The sequence below is a fragment of the Symsagittifera roscoffensis genome, chromosome 1 (genome assembly GCF_963678635.1).
Source record: "Symsagittifera roscoffensis chromosome 1, txSymRosc1.1, whole genome shotgun sequence".
Classification (NCBI taxonomy): domain Eukaryota; kingdom Metazoa; phylum Xenacoelomorpha; order Acoela; family Convolutidae; genus Symsagittifera; species Symsagittifera roscoffensis.
The window spans coordinates 56161569-56178706 of NC_087062.1; the positions used below are offsets into that span (position 1 = coordinate 56161569).

Sequence of the window (17138 nt, forward strand, 5' to 3'; positions counted from 1 at the left end):
AACCTTTTCCCATTTTCTTCTTTTTTTTTCAGTTTTTGAAGACATCTGTTGTCAATTAGGCGTAATTCACTTTTTTCCAGGTGTTTTTTTTCAGTTTTATCATCTTACCACGCACAAAAAGCATAGCAATGTAATGAAAAACATTTATATGTTTGTTATGAATGAAGTTTTTTTGTAGTTTTTTATGATTGTGGTGGAACATTCGGTGCTACTTGTACAGCCAACGGCTATCCTTGTTTCAAATTGGAAAATTTTCCATTTCAAAAAATTGTCCGATTGTTTTGTCGGCTTAGTTGCCACATCACGGAGCTTTCTTGTGCTGTAAGCAATTTTTAGAGTTGATGAAGGTAGTTCAGACTCTTATATAAGTCTTGGTTTTTCCCCTTCAGGTGGAGTCTTAAAATGTGTTCAGGCTCAAGTTTAATTTTTTTTGATTTTGTGTCGAAAACTCAGCTGTTTGTACGTTGGTATTGTCCCTCTCGGATGACTGATCTGAATCTCTTGATTAAATATGATAATAAAAAGACTACTCGTATCAGGCGAAGGTCTGAATGTCTCGACTGCCCTCTGAGATATCTGCAGAAATTAGCTTTCTAAAATTCATGAAACGTTCAATGTAAAAAAAGTTGAAAAAACCAAAATATATGCTTTAATGACTGAAAACTGCCTATTTTGTACAAATTAGCAAAGCGATTTGCAAAACAGTAATTCTGATAAAAATTGAACAAATTTTTTAATCACTTCGAGTCTGAAGAGGAAAACGGGTTAAAATTTTCAAGTTTTGTTTCATGTGTGGATATTTTCTATCAACTCGTTAATATGTTTTGTATTTATGCGTTCATGATTTTACCCCTTTCATTCATTTATTTGTTCAGGACTCATCGGACTGGTGCATTCAATCACCAGTAGCAACTACTCCTTGAAGAATTTGCCTTTACTTCTCGATCTCTCACTGACCGAATTTGTGAAGTGCAAATGTCCAATAACATCATTGGATTCTTGGCATTACAAAAAGAAATTTGCAAACGTATTTGAAATATTGGTAGGGCTGCTGATCGTGCAACATCAACACGAAAAGAGAGCATCAACTTTCGTTGAAACATATCTTGACATCCCGAAAAAGAAAATCAAAAGGTCTCGAAAGTTCAATCCATATAGAACTTGCTATTCGATTATTTCAGAAAATCAGGAGACATCTATTGGAAGTGATCTTACATTGAATTTAAAACACAGATTCAAACGTCAAGCGTTTCTAACAGCTGCTTTGAATAAAAAAAATCCTACTGAAGAGTTCTCATTTCTGAAGTATTCAGGAAATGCTGCGAATTTTTCGTTGACTCTGAAGTTGCTGGGCGGACATGCTCTTAGGTATGTTGTGACGCGCCATCTTCTTTCCTTTGAGTTTCTATCGGCCCATGCCGTGGATGAATTGCGGCGAAATGTTTTGTCTCATGCGGCAAAGTCAAGAGCTGCTGTATCATTGAACCTCCATGTGTATGCGAAGAACAACCTGCATTTGGACTTCATTGCACCTGAGGCTCCAACACAGAATGTCAGTATGATAATGCTTTAGTTTTTCTGATGGTGATGCTAGTTTCATATTTGCTATTAAGAATAAACTCGTGTTTATTCTTTTTTGGACCGTTCAAAACGTTGTTTTCTGCAATGGTCAATTACAGTTCTGATCTGCAAATATTGGGAATATATTTGATAGCTCCCTAAATTGGTCGTAGTATTTGTCAACTAAGCGGCGATTTTTCAGGACAAAAGAACCTAAGGTTTCTGACTGCGAGTCTTGTGATTTGAATATGAAATTTTGTGCCTGAAGTTTGTGCAATACTATACCTGAATAGGATGAGGCGAAGGCGAAAAAGCTCTGGTAGCCATTTTTTGTCAAAAGAAGGTTCATTTGTGGCGCTATTTTTCATTTGACTGAATCAATTTTCGAGCGGCTGTTTTAATAATTTCTCCTAAGTCTCGTGAGTGCCAATGTTCACTTTTTAGGGCATATCCTTGCCGTTAAGTGCAAGTTTTTGGCGTTAACTTTCCAAAGAGTGCTCAAAAGAGCCATTTTGCTTCAAAAACGCCTGAAGCTTAGCTAATTTTTCCAATAAAAAAAGCCAGCGAAACTAACCGAAAAACTCACCTCCGAAGGCACCTGGTTGAAGCAAATCGCAGATGTACAAATGAGAATCGTTTTGCTGTTGCTTTAGTTTCAACTGGGAGCCGCAGTTCACACAGAAGAAACCATCGAGCCCAAAAATAGGTCTCTATCCAGTCTATTTGACGCTGTAGCTGGCGCTGTTCTGTTGGACATAAAATATGACCTACAAAAATTTAGATCCATCTATTTGGACTTATTTCAGCATGAATTGACACATTCAATGAGACCGTTCCAGGAGAGTGGAAAGAAGCGCTTTCCACGTTTAAACAGCAACAGTGCGAAGAAAACCAAAACTCTGAATTAACTCGTAGATCATCTCCGAAAGGTAAATGATAAATTCTGAACTAGCGGATTAGGGATTTCACTCCCTTCACCCTAATGGGATCCCCATATGCTATTAGAAGACTCAATAGGTTCTCTCCTATTGTATGAATAAACTCTCGTATTGTTGTATCTTTAGTCTATCGAAAAAAGTTTTCGTATTTTGATAAACAACATTCTGTTGTGTACATTTATGATTATTACAGTGTCCGAGATATGACGGTTTTTATGGTTTTTTCAAAAAATTTCAGAAAGTTTTAGTTATTTTTTTGTCGAAATTTGAAAAGCCTAATACTGTAGTTAGGGACTGTCGTGGTACTCTCAGGAGTTTCGTGTCTTGCCTCCAAAAATGACTGCTCAAATCTATGTAGTTTTCGAGATATGACGTTTTTAGTGATTTTTTTTTTTCAAAAAAATTTTGAGAAAGTTTAATTTTTTTCTTCAAATTCTGAAATCCCCAATCCTGTAGTTCGGGGTTGTCAGAGTACTCTGAAGGATTGCAAATCTTGCCTCCCAAGATGACTGCTAAAATGTTTTGAGTATCCGATAAAGACGTTTTTAATGATTTTTAGAATCAGTTTTAGATTTTAAAAACTTAACAAAATTTGAAGTTGCCAACCTATAGTTGCACAAACCCCTGAGAGCACAAATCTTGACTTCCTGCTCAAATCCTTTTAAGCTCCGTGAAGTGACGTTTTCGTGAGTTATCAGAAAAGGTATAAAAAAAATCGGGGTACTATCAAGTATCGCAAAACCTGCTTCCAAGTATGACTGCTCGAATCATTTTGTTTTTCAAGGTATGATATTTTTTATGATTTTTCGAAGTTTTTTTAAAAGTTTAGATTTAAAACATTTCATTAACTTTGAAGTTCCAAAACTTTTAGTTGGGTGGTGTTAGTGTACTCCTCTCAAGAGTTCCAACCCATGCCTCCGAAATCGACTGTGCAAATCGTTATAGTTTGACTTTTTTATGGTTTTTTAAAGTTTTCGATTTCGAAAATTTGAAGTTCCCAACCCTGTAGATGGATGTTATCAAGGTATTTTTAACGATTGCAAATATTAACTCCAAATATGGCTGCTCAATTTTTTTTATTTTCCGAAAAATGTTTATTTTTTATTCATTTTTTAAAAAATATTTCAAAGAGGGATAATTTTTCAAAAAATTCACCGAGTTTGAAAATTTCTAAAATTCAAGAGGCCATTACAGATTTGAAAATGAACAATTGAACAATTGCGCTTATTCGGTTCTCATTTTTAAAAACGTTTCGTAACGAATTTAGAAATTCTCAAGTATTTGTTTCTATACTCATGATACATTTAACCCTTTATTTACATATGCGGCGCGTCATGTAATACTACAATGCTACTTAACATTTTTTTAAACAAAGTCGCAAATATAATTTTCACTTTTGCTGGCCTTTTTTGGAGACTGAGTTGCTTTTTGTTTTATCAGCTTTGATATTTGATTAATACTAAATTAACAGCTGATCCATTTTAATTAATCGATTGAACCAAAGCAAATAATTAATTTCATACTTCTTATCTGTGATAAAAGTTTTTTGCTTATACCTTACAACTCAGTGAATTTTGCGAAGTTTTTGAAAAATGTATATTTTGTACACAATTTGTCTTTATACTTTCCAATTTATTACATTCAACGTTACCGTGGTTGCCTTCAGTTTCTTACATTCCAAATTATTACATGAAGTTTTGCAGCTCCCTTTGAAGTTTTCTCTTTTTGTTTGGTTTCTATAGGCGTTGATTGTGGCAGTCATTGGGACTCTTTATTATTCGAGGACTGAGGCTCAACTACTGCAAAAGTTTTTCAAATTTCATTAAGTTTTTCATTTTCTTCTTTTTAGACCCTTTTAAAGTTGCTTCTTGGCGTTTTTGCTGGTGTTTGAGAAGAGAAACTTTGCTTCTGTGTAATTTTTGTAGTCTATCCATTTTTTGATACGGACATTTTATAGGTCGAATGAAAAAACTGGTATCAATCTATTTCGCTTTTACCCCTGTTTCATCAACTAAGCTCATGAAAATATAGAGCAGGGCTGAAAAAAAATTGGACTGAGGGATTGTTCAAAACTATACAGTCAACATAGATAATCTTAATTTTCGAACTTACATCAATCCACCAAAGAGTCAACAATCTGAGATCTGCAGATGTAATTTTTTTTTTGAAATTAGGTTTTCCAAAAATTTCTGAAACATCATAAATTTTTTAACTGCAGAACCATAAAAGTTCCGAGCTGTCAAAAGTGGAGCCAATATTTGCAACTTCTGAGAGCACCCCGATAGTTTTGTGCTTCCATCAGTTGCTGATATGGCCCTCATCCAATGGCTGCTTAAGTCCTTTTAGTTTCCGAGATATGACGTTTTTATGAGCTTTCAAAATTTTAAAAACTCTAATTAATATAAGCTACTTTTCGAAATTTAAAGACTCATTCCTATGGCGGTGTGATCTCAAGTTTTGCAGTTATGGGCTCAAAATTATCTGCTCAAATCCTCTGATTCTTCGAAATTTGAAGTGATTTTTTTTCAAATTTTTTTTTAATTCACAAAGTTTGAAAGCTCATCCCCATGTTGTGCGGTGTGATGGTACTGCCGGACTTTTCATACCTGGTCGATAACTATGACTGGTCAAACTTTTCTAAGAAAAGAGGGTCTTTAAATCCAATTTTTCTTAAAACTAAGATACTTTTTCAAAAAAAAACAGTATGATGTTTATAGGTCAGTTACACTTGGTTAAATAATTTATAGGGAACAAATTCCAAGTACGATAGGGACAGTGTTTAAATGAAAAGTGCGAATATTCTAGAAATTTTCTTTAATATAAAGTTTGGATGAATATCAACATACAATAGCTTTATTTAGGTCAAGGAAAAATTTCTAGAAAGTTTTTTTGAAATTTTGAACGTCTTTTGATGAAGTTTCTAAATTTCAATCAATATTGTCAAATTTACCTCTTTTTTTAGTTTTTTTTAGTTATTCGTCTACTGTATTTATAGCTATTCCTCTTACTTTTTTTTGCAAAACAACTGGTACGATGGTTTCGTTGAAATCTAAATACAGCTCTCATACTGAAAAATTTATCGATCGATGGCTTGTTAGAGTTTTGGGTGCGAATCAGATCAAGCGATGGAATTTTTTTTTTCAAAAGTCCGTCGCTTGATAGCTTGCTTCAACAATTTTGCGAACCATAATAAATTTTTTCAATCTTTTTTTTGAGTAGCTTGATTGGAATCGAAATATTGAAAAAGGCCTGCTTGTAAGTTTATTGTCAACTATTTCTGATGAACGGCGTAAGATTTTTTAAATGAGTTTATGAGGTTCATATATCTGAAATTCTCTCACATAGCTTAATTTGTTTTTATCTCTAAGATATCGGAAACTAACATGTTTGATTAATTTGAAGAAACTTCGTCTCGTCAGTTCTTTTGTTTTTATTGTTCTAAATCACTTTAACTTGTTGTTCCTTATAATACAACGCCATATTGATAGTTGCTATTGTTTGAAATAAAATTTTAGTCTACAGATCATAAAAAAGGGCTTCCTTAAAATTCAATTTGGTATCGAAATCAATTTCAAAATATTTTGCCGAAGATTTGTTGCCAAGATTTCTGCGGTTATACATTGGTTTCGATGAGTCAACCGATTTCGTCTGATGAATGTTCGGTTCTTTTATTACTTTCAACTTAACGCTAGAGAGAACCAATTTTACTACTCATCTTTATTGAAAGTTGATTTACTCTCTTTGAACCAATCTTCCACACAGTCGAAGTCTAATTTATATTCTTTTAATGTAACTGTTAAATTCACAATTTTGCCGACATCTTCAAAAATTAAATGCTTTGCATGATCCAAACGAGCCGGCAAATCATAAATAGGAGTGGACCTACTACAGAGCCTTGAGGAGCTCTATCGTTTACTGATCTAATATCAGAAAATTTTCATAAATGTACTTAACTTGTTATCTGTTCGAAAGATAGGACTCCAAAATTGTCAGAAATTTTTCTCCGAGTCCAATATAAACCGCCTATTTTTAACAAAACAGTATAATCAGCAATATCAAATGCTTTGTGTGAATTAGTTTGTTTTTATTGTCCCGACTTTCGATACGAAAGTAACGGAATATTTGTGCTCGGGGTGGGTTTTTTTTCTTCAGACAAATTTCGACTTTTTAACTAGCCATTTTTGACGGAATTTTTTTTTATCATTCGAAAGCTATTGTTGTCCTGAGCTTAAATTTGAAAAGAGATTTCACCTGTGATCATTTTTCGTAAAGTTATGAGGGTTAAAAGATGGCCATTTGGACCAATTTGGGACAATTAACACGCGATATAATTCGCGCTATTAACGCGTAAGCGGAGTTATTACAGCTCCATAAACATTAAAAGGCAGTCGGAACTTTCCGGGCTTCGCCCTGATACGAGCAGTCTCGTTCGTTTTTGTTCTTACATCTTCAATAAAATCTATATTTGAGTCTTTAGTGCTGCGGTTACTGTGAAACTTCAATAAAATCTATATTTGAGTCTTTAGTGCTGCGGTTACTGTGAAATTGGTTTTTTGTTGAGATTTTATATTTTTCAATCGAGCAAGTTATGCGTTTGTGCAGTATTTTCCGAGAAAATTGTTCGCAATCGGCAATAAATAAATCGGTCTACAATTTGGCGCATCAGAAAAGGTGCCAGTTTGTGAATAAGGACTAATTTTAAAGTTTAGAATGAAACTGGAAAATAACAGTCTGTGCATATAGATGGATTTTATGAAATATTACTTGAGTAAGCTATGTATTCATTTTTCAAAGAAGACAAGACTGCTCGTATCAGGGCGCAGCCCTGAATGTTCCGACTGCCTTTTAAGGTTTTATGGAGCAATAATAACATTAAAAAATTAAATGTAAGAAAAAATAAAATGAAAATTTTTTTTTCTAAAAATTGAAATTTTTTATGAAAATTATCACCCCACACGCCATATAAAGTACAAAAGGCTAGATTTCACTCCTTGTAACAAATCAATTATGGCAAATAAGCTTGTTTCAACCAATTTGGAACGATTTTAAGACGGATTAAAACTCCGCTTACGCGTTAATAGCGCGAAATATATCGCGCGTTAATTGTCCCAAATTGGCCAAAATGGCAATCTTTAAACCCCCATAACTTTATGAAAAACGATCACAGGTGAAATATTTTTTCAAATTTGAGCTCAGGACAACAATACTTTTTGAATGATACTAAAAAAATTCTGTCAAAAATGGCTAGTTAAAAAGTCGAAAATTGTCTGAAGAAAAAAAACCCACCCCGAGCTCAAATATTCCGTTACTTTCGTATCGAAAGTCGGAATAATAAACAGCCGAAATTTGTCTGAAGAAAAAAAAACCCACCCCGAGCACAAATATTCCGTTACTTTCGTATCGAAAGTCGGAACAATAACAACAATGGCCAAAATGTTGAGTTGAGAATTTATTAGCCAGGCTGTTTAAGAGGTTGATTTTTTCTTTTCATGTGTAGAAGATACAAATATTGTGTTTTGATTAAGCTTGATCTGGCTTAAATCAAGACTATTATTAAAATAAATGCTAACTTTGAACCAATTTACAACAAGTCAGTGAGTTGATTTGAATTGATTTCATCAATATGCGTAGCTTTCTTTGCCTATGACTTCATTAAAAAAAACTTTTAAGAACTTTCTCGAATTCTATTTACTTTCAACTTGATGGAATTGAATCTTGATGTGGCTTCTATGTATACTTTTTTCATTTTTTTCTCTGTTCTTGATGTTTGGTTTTGTTTGTATTAGTTGGTTCTTCCAAGAAAAGTTTATACAATCTGTTTCTTAGAATTTTTTTTAAATTGCTTGTTCATTGCTTTTTCCGAATTTTGCTTTGTTTCAGTGGTATGAATTTATCTATTGTAGAGTTTAAAATGTCATTCATGTACTTTTCAACATTTTCTTTATAGTTGTCTTTGATATTTTTTGCTACCAAATTCCAAAAATAGATATTAGAATTCAATAGTTCAGCTTTTTCGTCGAGCCTTCTCCGCGCATGGTAAAAAAAAACTTCTGAACGCTCTGAAAAGCATCTAAATTAGTGCTCATTGTCAGGTAGAACCGTACTATTATCTGATATTGAATTATTTTAGGCAACTGAATCAGAATCAAATCTACTTTTGGTTCTACTTATTCTGTTAGGATGTAAATCTTTTTGTGTTTGGAGCCCGTACGACCAAAAGAATTGTCCACAATAATATAAAAATTTTGATTCGAATGGCATTAGAGGATAAATTTTTTAGACAGCTGCAGTATGACCTAAATCTCTGGCTTATATTTGGAGCTGAATAGGTTTTGAACAAATCGCCTTTTGAACACTTATAATGCCATTTTAATCCGTCTAATTTACATGTGCAAATAATAGCTACATGCCCCCTCGCTTTTCTTCCAAAAGTCGTTTCTTCTTAAGCTCAATGCCTTTTTTATAATTGTATTTAACCCCTGTCTGTGCATAATTTAAAGTTGGCCTGAATGTCGGTTCAATTTAAATTTTTCCAATATTGGGATAATTTCATTGGACAGTTTTTAATTTTTTTTCTGCACGCCTGAATCTGAGTTGATTGAATCTTGACGAAAATATACTATAGATACATTGCTTATTTTACCTGGTTTATTTCAATCTTTATTCCATATTAGGCGTTAATATTGATTTTTATCTGGATACCGATAAATTCTGAAATTGATTTAAGAAGTAGAGTTTCTGTTTTTGACGTTTTATATAACAAAATATATCGTTTAGTTCCAAATTGGACACATAAATTGCGCTTCGCGGAAATAAAGAAGAGATGAGTACCATTTTGAACTCTACGTCGTTTATTTATGGCCTGATTGCTTTTATGATCTGTTCGTGTTTCTCTGTGGCCCTCAGGATTCCAGAAAGTGCATATAACGGTGAGTTATATTTGCTCCCCCCCTCCCCCCACTCTTTGAAAGAAAGAAAGTTTGGCCTAGTACGGGTTCTTGTGCAATTTCAACTAACTGTAGCTTGATATAATAACCCTGCTAACTCATATTACATCCCTGAAAGATATTCTAATTTTTTTAGTGTTGGGAAAAACTGGTCTGAATATTTTTGCAATTCAGACTCAATTTAACAAAAGCCAGTTTAGTGGATGAGAACGAAGGAGAGGTCTGTCAATCTATTGAGTTTTACGAGTCAGAGAACCGAGTCTAAGGTATTCATTTTTCATGCTTTTCGACGTAAAATTTTTTGTTGATTTACATTAAAAGTGTTTCTTAATCTCTTTAATTTAGCGTCAAGGAGATTTTCTGTTCAATTCGATTCGAGATCCGTCGCCGTAATGTTTGCGTGTAAGTTTTTTAAAACTATTTATAGTTTTTTTAGTGTTTTATCTTTTTGCCGCTTTTTGGATCATTGTTTTATCGCTCAGGGTTGCAACAACAGTTTTTAAATTGCCTTCACTTTGCGTTGGTCTTGTTTTTGAAAATGGTGAAGAACTTTGTAATTGGATGTGTTTTAACCCAAGCGAAATCAGGCACAACAAATATTCATAGGAATGGTTTGAGTGATATATGAAATTAAAGCCTTTTCAGTCGTGACTCAAAGAACATTAAGTTTTGTTTCGAATTTGTCCCAGTGGCATAATTCGTTTTATGAACTTTAATTTTTATTTAGGCTTTTAGGCTAGGGCAGTTTCACTCTACCAAAAAAATTGTTAGTTTTGGAAGTTCCATTTGGCGTTTTCTTTAAAGAATTTAAAGATTTTTTGCAAAATTTTTTTTAAAAATTGAATGTTTTTTTTTCTTGTTGTCATTCGTTTTTTGAAGCGAATGCGATTATGCTCAAATCACAATGACATTTCATTGCTGAACTATGAATTGTCATCATAATTTCACATCTTGCTATTAAACTTATCGAATTGTATATATGATATTAAAGATCAATCACTTCGAGAGCAGTCAACGAGACTGCTCAGCTTAATTGAGAACAAATTCAACTTGTGAACTGGCGTTTTACAGATAAATTAAAACTTTTCAAATCCTTGTTAGAATCACTGCGTTTGAATAAGTCTCTAATGACATCACCCACTGAAAACGGCATTAGACTTTTTCGAAGGCTGTAGAAAGTCGGGTAAAGCAAAAAGAGAATAAGGAATTACGCAGGCACACAGGGTAGCGGGCGGACTTCCCATTGTTAACACTTTTTTAAAAATCGATAGAGTAGTCTTTGAGGAAACTAAATACAGGATTTTTTATCAAACAGGATTTTTTTTAGCAAAAGAGTGTCTAAAAAACCCGATCCCATTCACTTTCATAATACTTATTTTTGTCATACAGGAAGGAATTTTATTAGCAAAAAAAAACTTTGGGCGAAATTCAAACTATTTGGGACCAAGCGTCGCAAAAAGTTGAGAAGAATCTTCTTTTCTGCACAGAATGTTGAGTGTTTTGCAGAAAAAGTAATGATAATATGCTGTTACTTCATTTCAATTTTAAAATACTTCATTTCAATTTTATCGAAGTCGATAGCAATCTTTGCAAATTGATTGTTTCCCAAGTAGATCATTGTGCCTTCATGGTCAAAATAACTTAAGCAATTTTCCGGTAAATTTTCTGCGGGGCCGTGCCAGGTTTCAGGTCTATCGATCTTACTTTTACCTCGGTAGTTTTTGGTATTTCTTACGTGCTCCGGGAGATTTCATCTTCAGACTAACATGCATCTGTCTGAGGTTTAGGAAACCATTATGTTGAAATAAGAGTCAATGAACGTAGTGAAGAGACTTAATACGTTGTTTTTTTTTTTCAAGTGAAAAACACTTTATTGGTTGTTTTTTTTTTCAGGAAAAAATCCTACAATTTGTTCAGGTAGATTTGATATTTCGCATTTTAACTTTTTAAGTTCAATTTAAATTCATTTGGTCAAAAGAAGGCAAATCCAGCCAGTTTTCTTAAAAGCTCACTTTTACATTCAATTACCGAATGGATGGGAATTTTTGCTTTAAAGAAAATGCATGTAGCACAAGAATTGGTTTCCAAGTTTCAAAATTGATTTTTATTTTTCCCAGCCTAATAATGATTGATTTATTGAAAGTTTGTTCAATCTAGATTGCTTCTAGATGATTTTTTTTGCAATTTTTATTGCAACGTGCATGGGTTTTTTAAATGTTTATGCGTTAATTAGACAAGCTTCCAGTTATATCTATCATCTGTTAGATATTTAAATGCGGGCTTTACAATCTCGCCACGTTTAAGCTTTTTCAAGGTATTATTTTTGCATGTTTAACGAGAGAATTTTTTCACTTTTTAGCTATATCGTATGCTGCAATTGTCAAGAATTTTTTTTCGATGTTCCAGTTTGAATTCAGTGGTTTTTTCACTGAGTTTAAAAACAGCAGCCCAATAGTGTTATTCTGTCAGGGTTCTCCCACGGGTTGCAAATTTGGCCTCCAATTCCTAATCCTTTTAGTGTACAAGCTACAACGATTTTTGTGATTTTTCAAAAACTTTCAGAAAACTTAATTTGAATTTATTTTCAAAATTTTCAAAACTTGAAATTCCTAACCCTTCAGTTGGAAGCTATAGAAGAGTACCCTCAGGGTTTGCGAATCTTGCCTTCAAATATGACTGCTCAAATCCTTTTAGTTTTTGGGGTAGGACGCTTTTTGTGATTTTTCAAAAGTTTGTCAGAAAACTGAATTAATTTTTTTTTCAAAGTCTAAAACTCCCAATCCTGTAGTTGGGTGCTTTCAGATTACTCCTAAGGATTGCGAATCCTGCCTCTAAATATGACTGCTCAAATCCTTGTAGTTTTCGAGATATGCATTTTTTTTGATATGTTCCAAAATTTTCAGAAATTTTAAATCCATCTATCTATCTATACTATATTTAAATGCGAGTGACAGCTATGTTTAAGCATAATCATTTTGCTTGTTTAAGGGAAGAATTTTTTCACGTTTAAGCTATATCGTATATTACAATGGTTAAGGTTTTTTTTCGATTTTCCTGTTTAAATTTAGTGTTTATTCCATCAAGTTTGAAATTAGCAGCCCAATAGCAGAAAATGTCAGTGTTTTCCCAGGTTTTGCGATTCTGGTCTCCATATATGATTAACCGAATCCTTTAGTTTACGAGATAGGCAATTTTCGAGATTTTTCAAAAAATTTCTAGAAAATTTAATTTTAAAAAATGTCTCAATTTTTGAAACTCTCGCCCTGTAGTCGGGTGCTCTTAGGGGTTGCGAGTTTTGCCTCCAATTCTCACTTCTCAAATCCTTGTAGTGATATGATGTTTTTCTTGATTTTTTCAAAATTTTTTCAAAAACTTAGATTTTAAAAAATTGCAAAAGGTTGAAGATCTCAATCCTAATGTTGGATTTTGTGAGGGTAATTTCGGGGGTTGCGAATCTTGCCCTTGATTATGTCTGCTCAACTCCCTGTAGTTTTCGAGATATGAAGTTTTTTTGGATTTTTTTTTTCAAAATTTTTCAGAAAAAATTAATAAAACTTGAAATTACCATCTCTTTAGTGAGGCTCTGTCAGAGTACTCTCAGGAGTTGCGAATTTTGCCTCCCAATATTACTGCTCAAATCCTTGTACTTTTCAAGATATGACGTTTTTTATGATTTTATGCGAAATTTTCCAGATCTTGTAGAATTAAGAATGCCCAAATCATTTTAGCTTAAGAGATAAGACAATATTTGTGATTTTTTAAAGAAATTTTCAGAAAACTCAAACTACAAAATAATTCGTTTAAGTGAAATTCCCAACCCTGTACTTGTGTACTTTCAAAGATTGCGAATTTTGCCATAAAAAAACTGCTTAACTTTTGGTAGTTCTCGGAATGTGAATTTTCTCCGGTTTTCACAAAAAAACCTCTTTCAGAAAACTTAAGGTGAAGTTTCTCAAAATCTGAATTTACCAACTTTGTAGTTGGGTACTGTAAGGGTACTCTCAGGAGTTGCAATTTTTGCGTCCAAATGCGACTGCTCAATCGCTTTTAGTTTCCCAGATGTGACGTTTCGTAATTTATTATAAACTTAGATATATAAAAAAAATGGTCAAAATTTTTTATGGTTTTTCAAAATTTGAATTAAAAAATCGAATGAAAAATTTTACAAAACTTGAAGTTACTCTCAGGAGTTGCAAATCTTGCGTCCAAATCCGACTGCTCAATTGCTTTCAGTTTCCCAGATATGACGTTTCTTGGTTCAATTTCAATTTTGTTATGTTTCTTCAAATATTGTATAAAAAACTTGAATAAAAAACTTTGCAAAAATTTTTAATTAAGAACCCTGTAATTGGGTGCTGTCAGAGTACACTCAAAGAATAGTTTTTTGAGTTGTTGAAAATTCGAAGCACCGGAGGTGTCATACACGCTAGTTATATATTTAAATGCGGGCTTCACTATCTCGCCATGTTTAAGTTTTTTCGACGTATTTTTTTGCATGTTTTAAATTTTTTTTTTCACGTTAAGCTAAATCGTGTATTGCAATGGTTCAGACCATTTTTTTCGATTTTCCAGTTGGATTTCAGTTGATTTTTTTAAACAAGTTTGCTATTAGCAACCCAATAGTGGGATACCACAGGTTGTCCAAGGATTGCGAATTTGGCCTCCAATTACGAATACCCAAATCCTTTTACTGTATGAGATACGACAATTTTTGTGATTTTTTTTCGAAAGTTTTCAGAAAACTCAAATTACAAAATATTTTACAACACTTGTAATTACGAACCCTGTATTTGGGTGCTGTCAGAGTACTCTCAAGGGTTGCGTATCTTGCCTCCAAATATGATTGCTCAAATCTTGGTAGTTTCTGAGATATGACGTTTTTTATGGTTTTTCAAAAAAAAAGTCAGAAAGCTTAAATTAAGTTTTTTTCTTCAAAATTTGAAAAGCCTAACCCTGTTGTTGGGGACTGTCAGCGTACTCTCAGTGGTTGCCTGTCTTGCCTCCAAATATGATTGCTCAAATCTTGGTAGCTTCCGATATATGACGGTTTTTATGGTTTTTTTCAAAAAATTTTAGTTAGTTTTTCTGTCAAAGTTTGAAAAATTTAATACTGTAGTTAGGGACTGTTGTGGTACTCTCAGGTGTTGCCTGTCTTGCCTCCAAGTTTGACTGCTCAAATCTTGGTAGTTTTCGAGATATGACGTTTATTATGTTTTATTTTTATTTTCAGAAAATTAAATTAATTTTTTTTTCAAAATTTGAAAAGCCTAACCCTGTAGTTGGGGACTCTCAAGGTACTCTCAGTGGTTGCCTGTCTTGCCTCAATTTATGATTGCTCAAGTCTTGGTAGTTTCCGAGATAGGACGTTTTTTATGATTTTTTCAAAAAATTTCCGAAAGCTTAATTAAATTTTTTTTTTCAAATTTGAAAAGCCTAACCGTGTATTTGGGGACTGTTAGGATAGTCTCAGGGGTTGCCAGTCTCGCCTCCAAATATGAATGCTCAAATCTCGGTAGTTTTCGAGTTATGACGTTTTATGGTATTTTTAAAAAGTTTCAGAAAAATTTATTTTTCTTCAAAATTTGAAGTTCCTAACCCTGTAGTTGGGAATGTCTGGGTTTTCTCAGGGGTTGCCAGTCTTGCTTTGAAACATGACTGCTCAAATCTGGGTAGTTTCGAGATATGTCGTTTTTTATGGTTTTTTACAACATTTCAGAAAGCTTGAAATAATTTTTTTTCCAAAATTTGAAATTCCTAACCCTGTAGTTAGGTACTCTAAGAATACTCTGAGGAGTTGCAAATCCTGCGTCCAGGTGTGACTGCGCAATTTCTATTAATTTCCAATGTGTGACGTTGATTATTCGTTCCAAAATTCTTCAAAGAACATAGTTAAAGAATTTATTGCAGAATTTATTGTAGATTTTATGAGTTGTTAAAAATTCGAAGCACGGCAGGTGCGTTACACGCTAGTAAAATTTATTTTCAAAATTTGAAATTCTGAACCCTGTAGTTGGGGTCTATAGAGTGCTCTCAGGTGTTGCGAATCTTTCCTCAAAATATGACTGCTCAAATCTTTATAGTTTTCGTGATATGACGTTTTTTGTGATTTTTTGAAATAGGTTTCAGAAAACTGAAGTTAACATTTTTTGTTAAATTTGAAACTGTCAACCCTATATTTTGGGGGATATAGAGTACTCTCAGGGGTTGCGAATCTTGCCTTCAATTTTTTCCAGAAGCCCTTTAAGTTTTTGAAATATGACGCTTTTATGATTTTATAAAATTGGAATTTAAAAAAATTATAAAATTTGAAATAACTAAGCCTGTAATTGGGTGCTGTCAGAGTACACTAAAATACTGCACATCTTGTTTCAAATATATGGGATTTTTATGAGATGTCAAAAATTCGAAGCATCGAAGGTGTGTTACACGCTAGTTCACTTTATTAAGGCCCATTTTTTGCTGACTGATATCTAAGAATCAAGTGTGTGTGGAAATACTATAAACTAGTTGGTTGAGTCAAATGACTCTTTGTTCTGGGATATGCAAATTCTGTAGTTTTCATGGCTGTTGTTGTTTACATAATTTTGAGAAATTTTTCAGTATTTTGTTCATTTTTCTTTGTCGTTTTTGGAGCTGTTATTTTCTATTTTTCATTTTGCTGGAGAAAGGCAATTTCGCCTTTGTGTATTTTTTAGAATTCTGTGATGATGTAGTTTGCGCTATTAAACTTCTTGAACGTATAGTTGATATTAAACTATTAAACGTATATTTGCTGTATTTTTTGTATTTGTTTCTACTTAATGAAGCTTTCATTGAGTATACCGAGAAGAAGCAATTTATAATAGAACTTGAACTATGAAATTTTGCTTTTCGATCATTACTTTTTTCTCAGCCAAAAATCGGCGACCAAAAATATCGTAAAACTGTTTCTAATAAATTATCATATAGTTTCTAAGCCATCCGTCAGACAGAGACGTTGATGGACTACCTATTTCCTTAAATTTTGCCCAGAAGTGTACTTCATTATATTTTTCATCGATGAGACAATGAATCAGTCGGTAAAATGAGAATTTGTTGCTTATTCAGTAAACCGTGAACAAACTGGCTTTGAAGAAAAGCTAGATTGAATTGATTTGCAAGCTGAGAATTCAGTGAGATCAATCTCTGTCTCCTTGAAATCACCTGCTCCTGGTACTTTTCTCGTACAAAAAAGTACCAGCTAATTCAATCTACTTTCAGCAATGACTAAGTACAAAACAGAAGAAGTCTTTGTCTTTTTTGCATCCTTTTGTCGCCAGTAACTGTTTAGATAGTTTTTATTTACATTAGCTACAGCGGCTCAATTGTCATGTTTTTGCCAGATATGGTATCTTGGCAATCTAAATCGGATCAGTTCGAGTGCCTCGATTAAAAATGTCATTAAAAATCACTCAATTCATTTTTTTCCTGATGCCTCAAAATTGTTCGTTAAAATATGCTAATAGCTCTGCGTTAAAGTAGTAAATGATGTTGATATAAAATCTACTTTTTTGTTCAATTCATCAGTCCGCTGAAAAAAAAGTTCAAGCTCGAGCTCTTGTGAGAGTGAATTTTTCTGATTATTGTTCCGAACACTCTCCTAAAGGGTTTCTGTTTTGTGCGAAAAAACAGAAGTCGTTATTTTTTAGCACCCTTTGTTCGCCAGTATCTGTAA

General features: G+C 33.1%; 3 protein-coding genes across 5 annotated transcripts in view; 2 read left to right on the forward strand and 1 right to left on the reverse strand.

Moving 5' to 3' along the window:
- Positions 1 to 17138, forward strand: part of LOC134845987 (protein fem-1 homolog C-like) — a 390705-nt gene that overhangs the window by 220915 nt on the left and 152652 nt on the right. The window lies entirely within an intron of this gene.
- Positions 1 to 17138, reverse strand: part of LOC134845976 (AFG3-like protein spg-7) — a 268817-nt gene that overhangs the window by 184907 nt on the left and 66772 nt on the right. The window lies entirely within an intron of this gene.
- The window catches only part of LOC134856821 (uncharacterized), a 37372-nt gene that overhangs the window by 16820 nt on the left and 3414 nt on the right, over positions 1 to 17138 (forward strand). The window contains exons 3-4 of one of the 2 annotated variants that reach the window (XM_063873108.1): positions 876 to 1552; positions 2214 to 2489. In XM_063873108.1, coding sequence (XP_063729178.1) covers positions 876 to 1552; positions 2214 to 2468 — 932 coding nt within the window. In that variant the 3' untranslated portion in view covers positions 2469 to 2489. Of the gene's footprint in view, positions 1 to 875; positions 1553 to 2213; positions 2490 to 8992; positions 9428 to 17138 lie in introns of those variants that run through there. The other variant, XR_010164849.1, reaches the window with a different exon arrangement.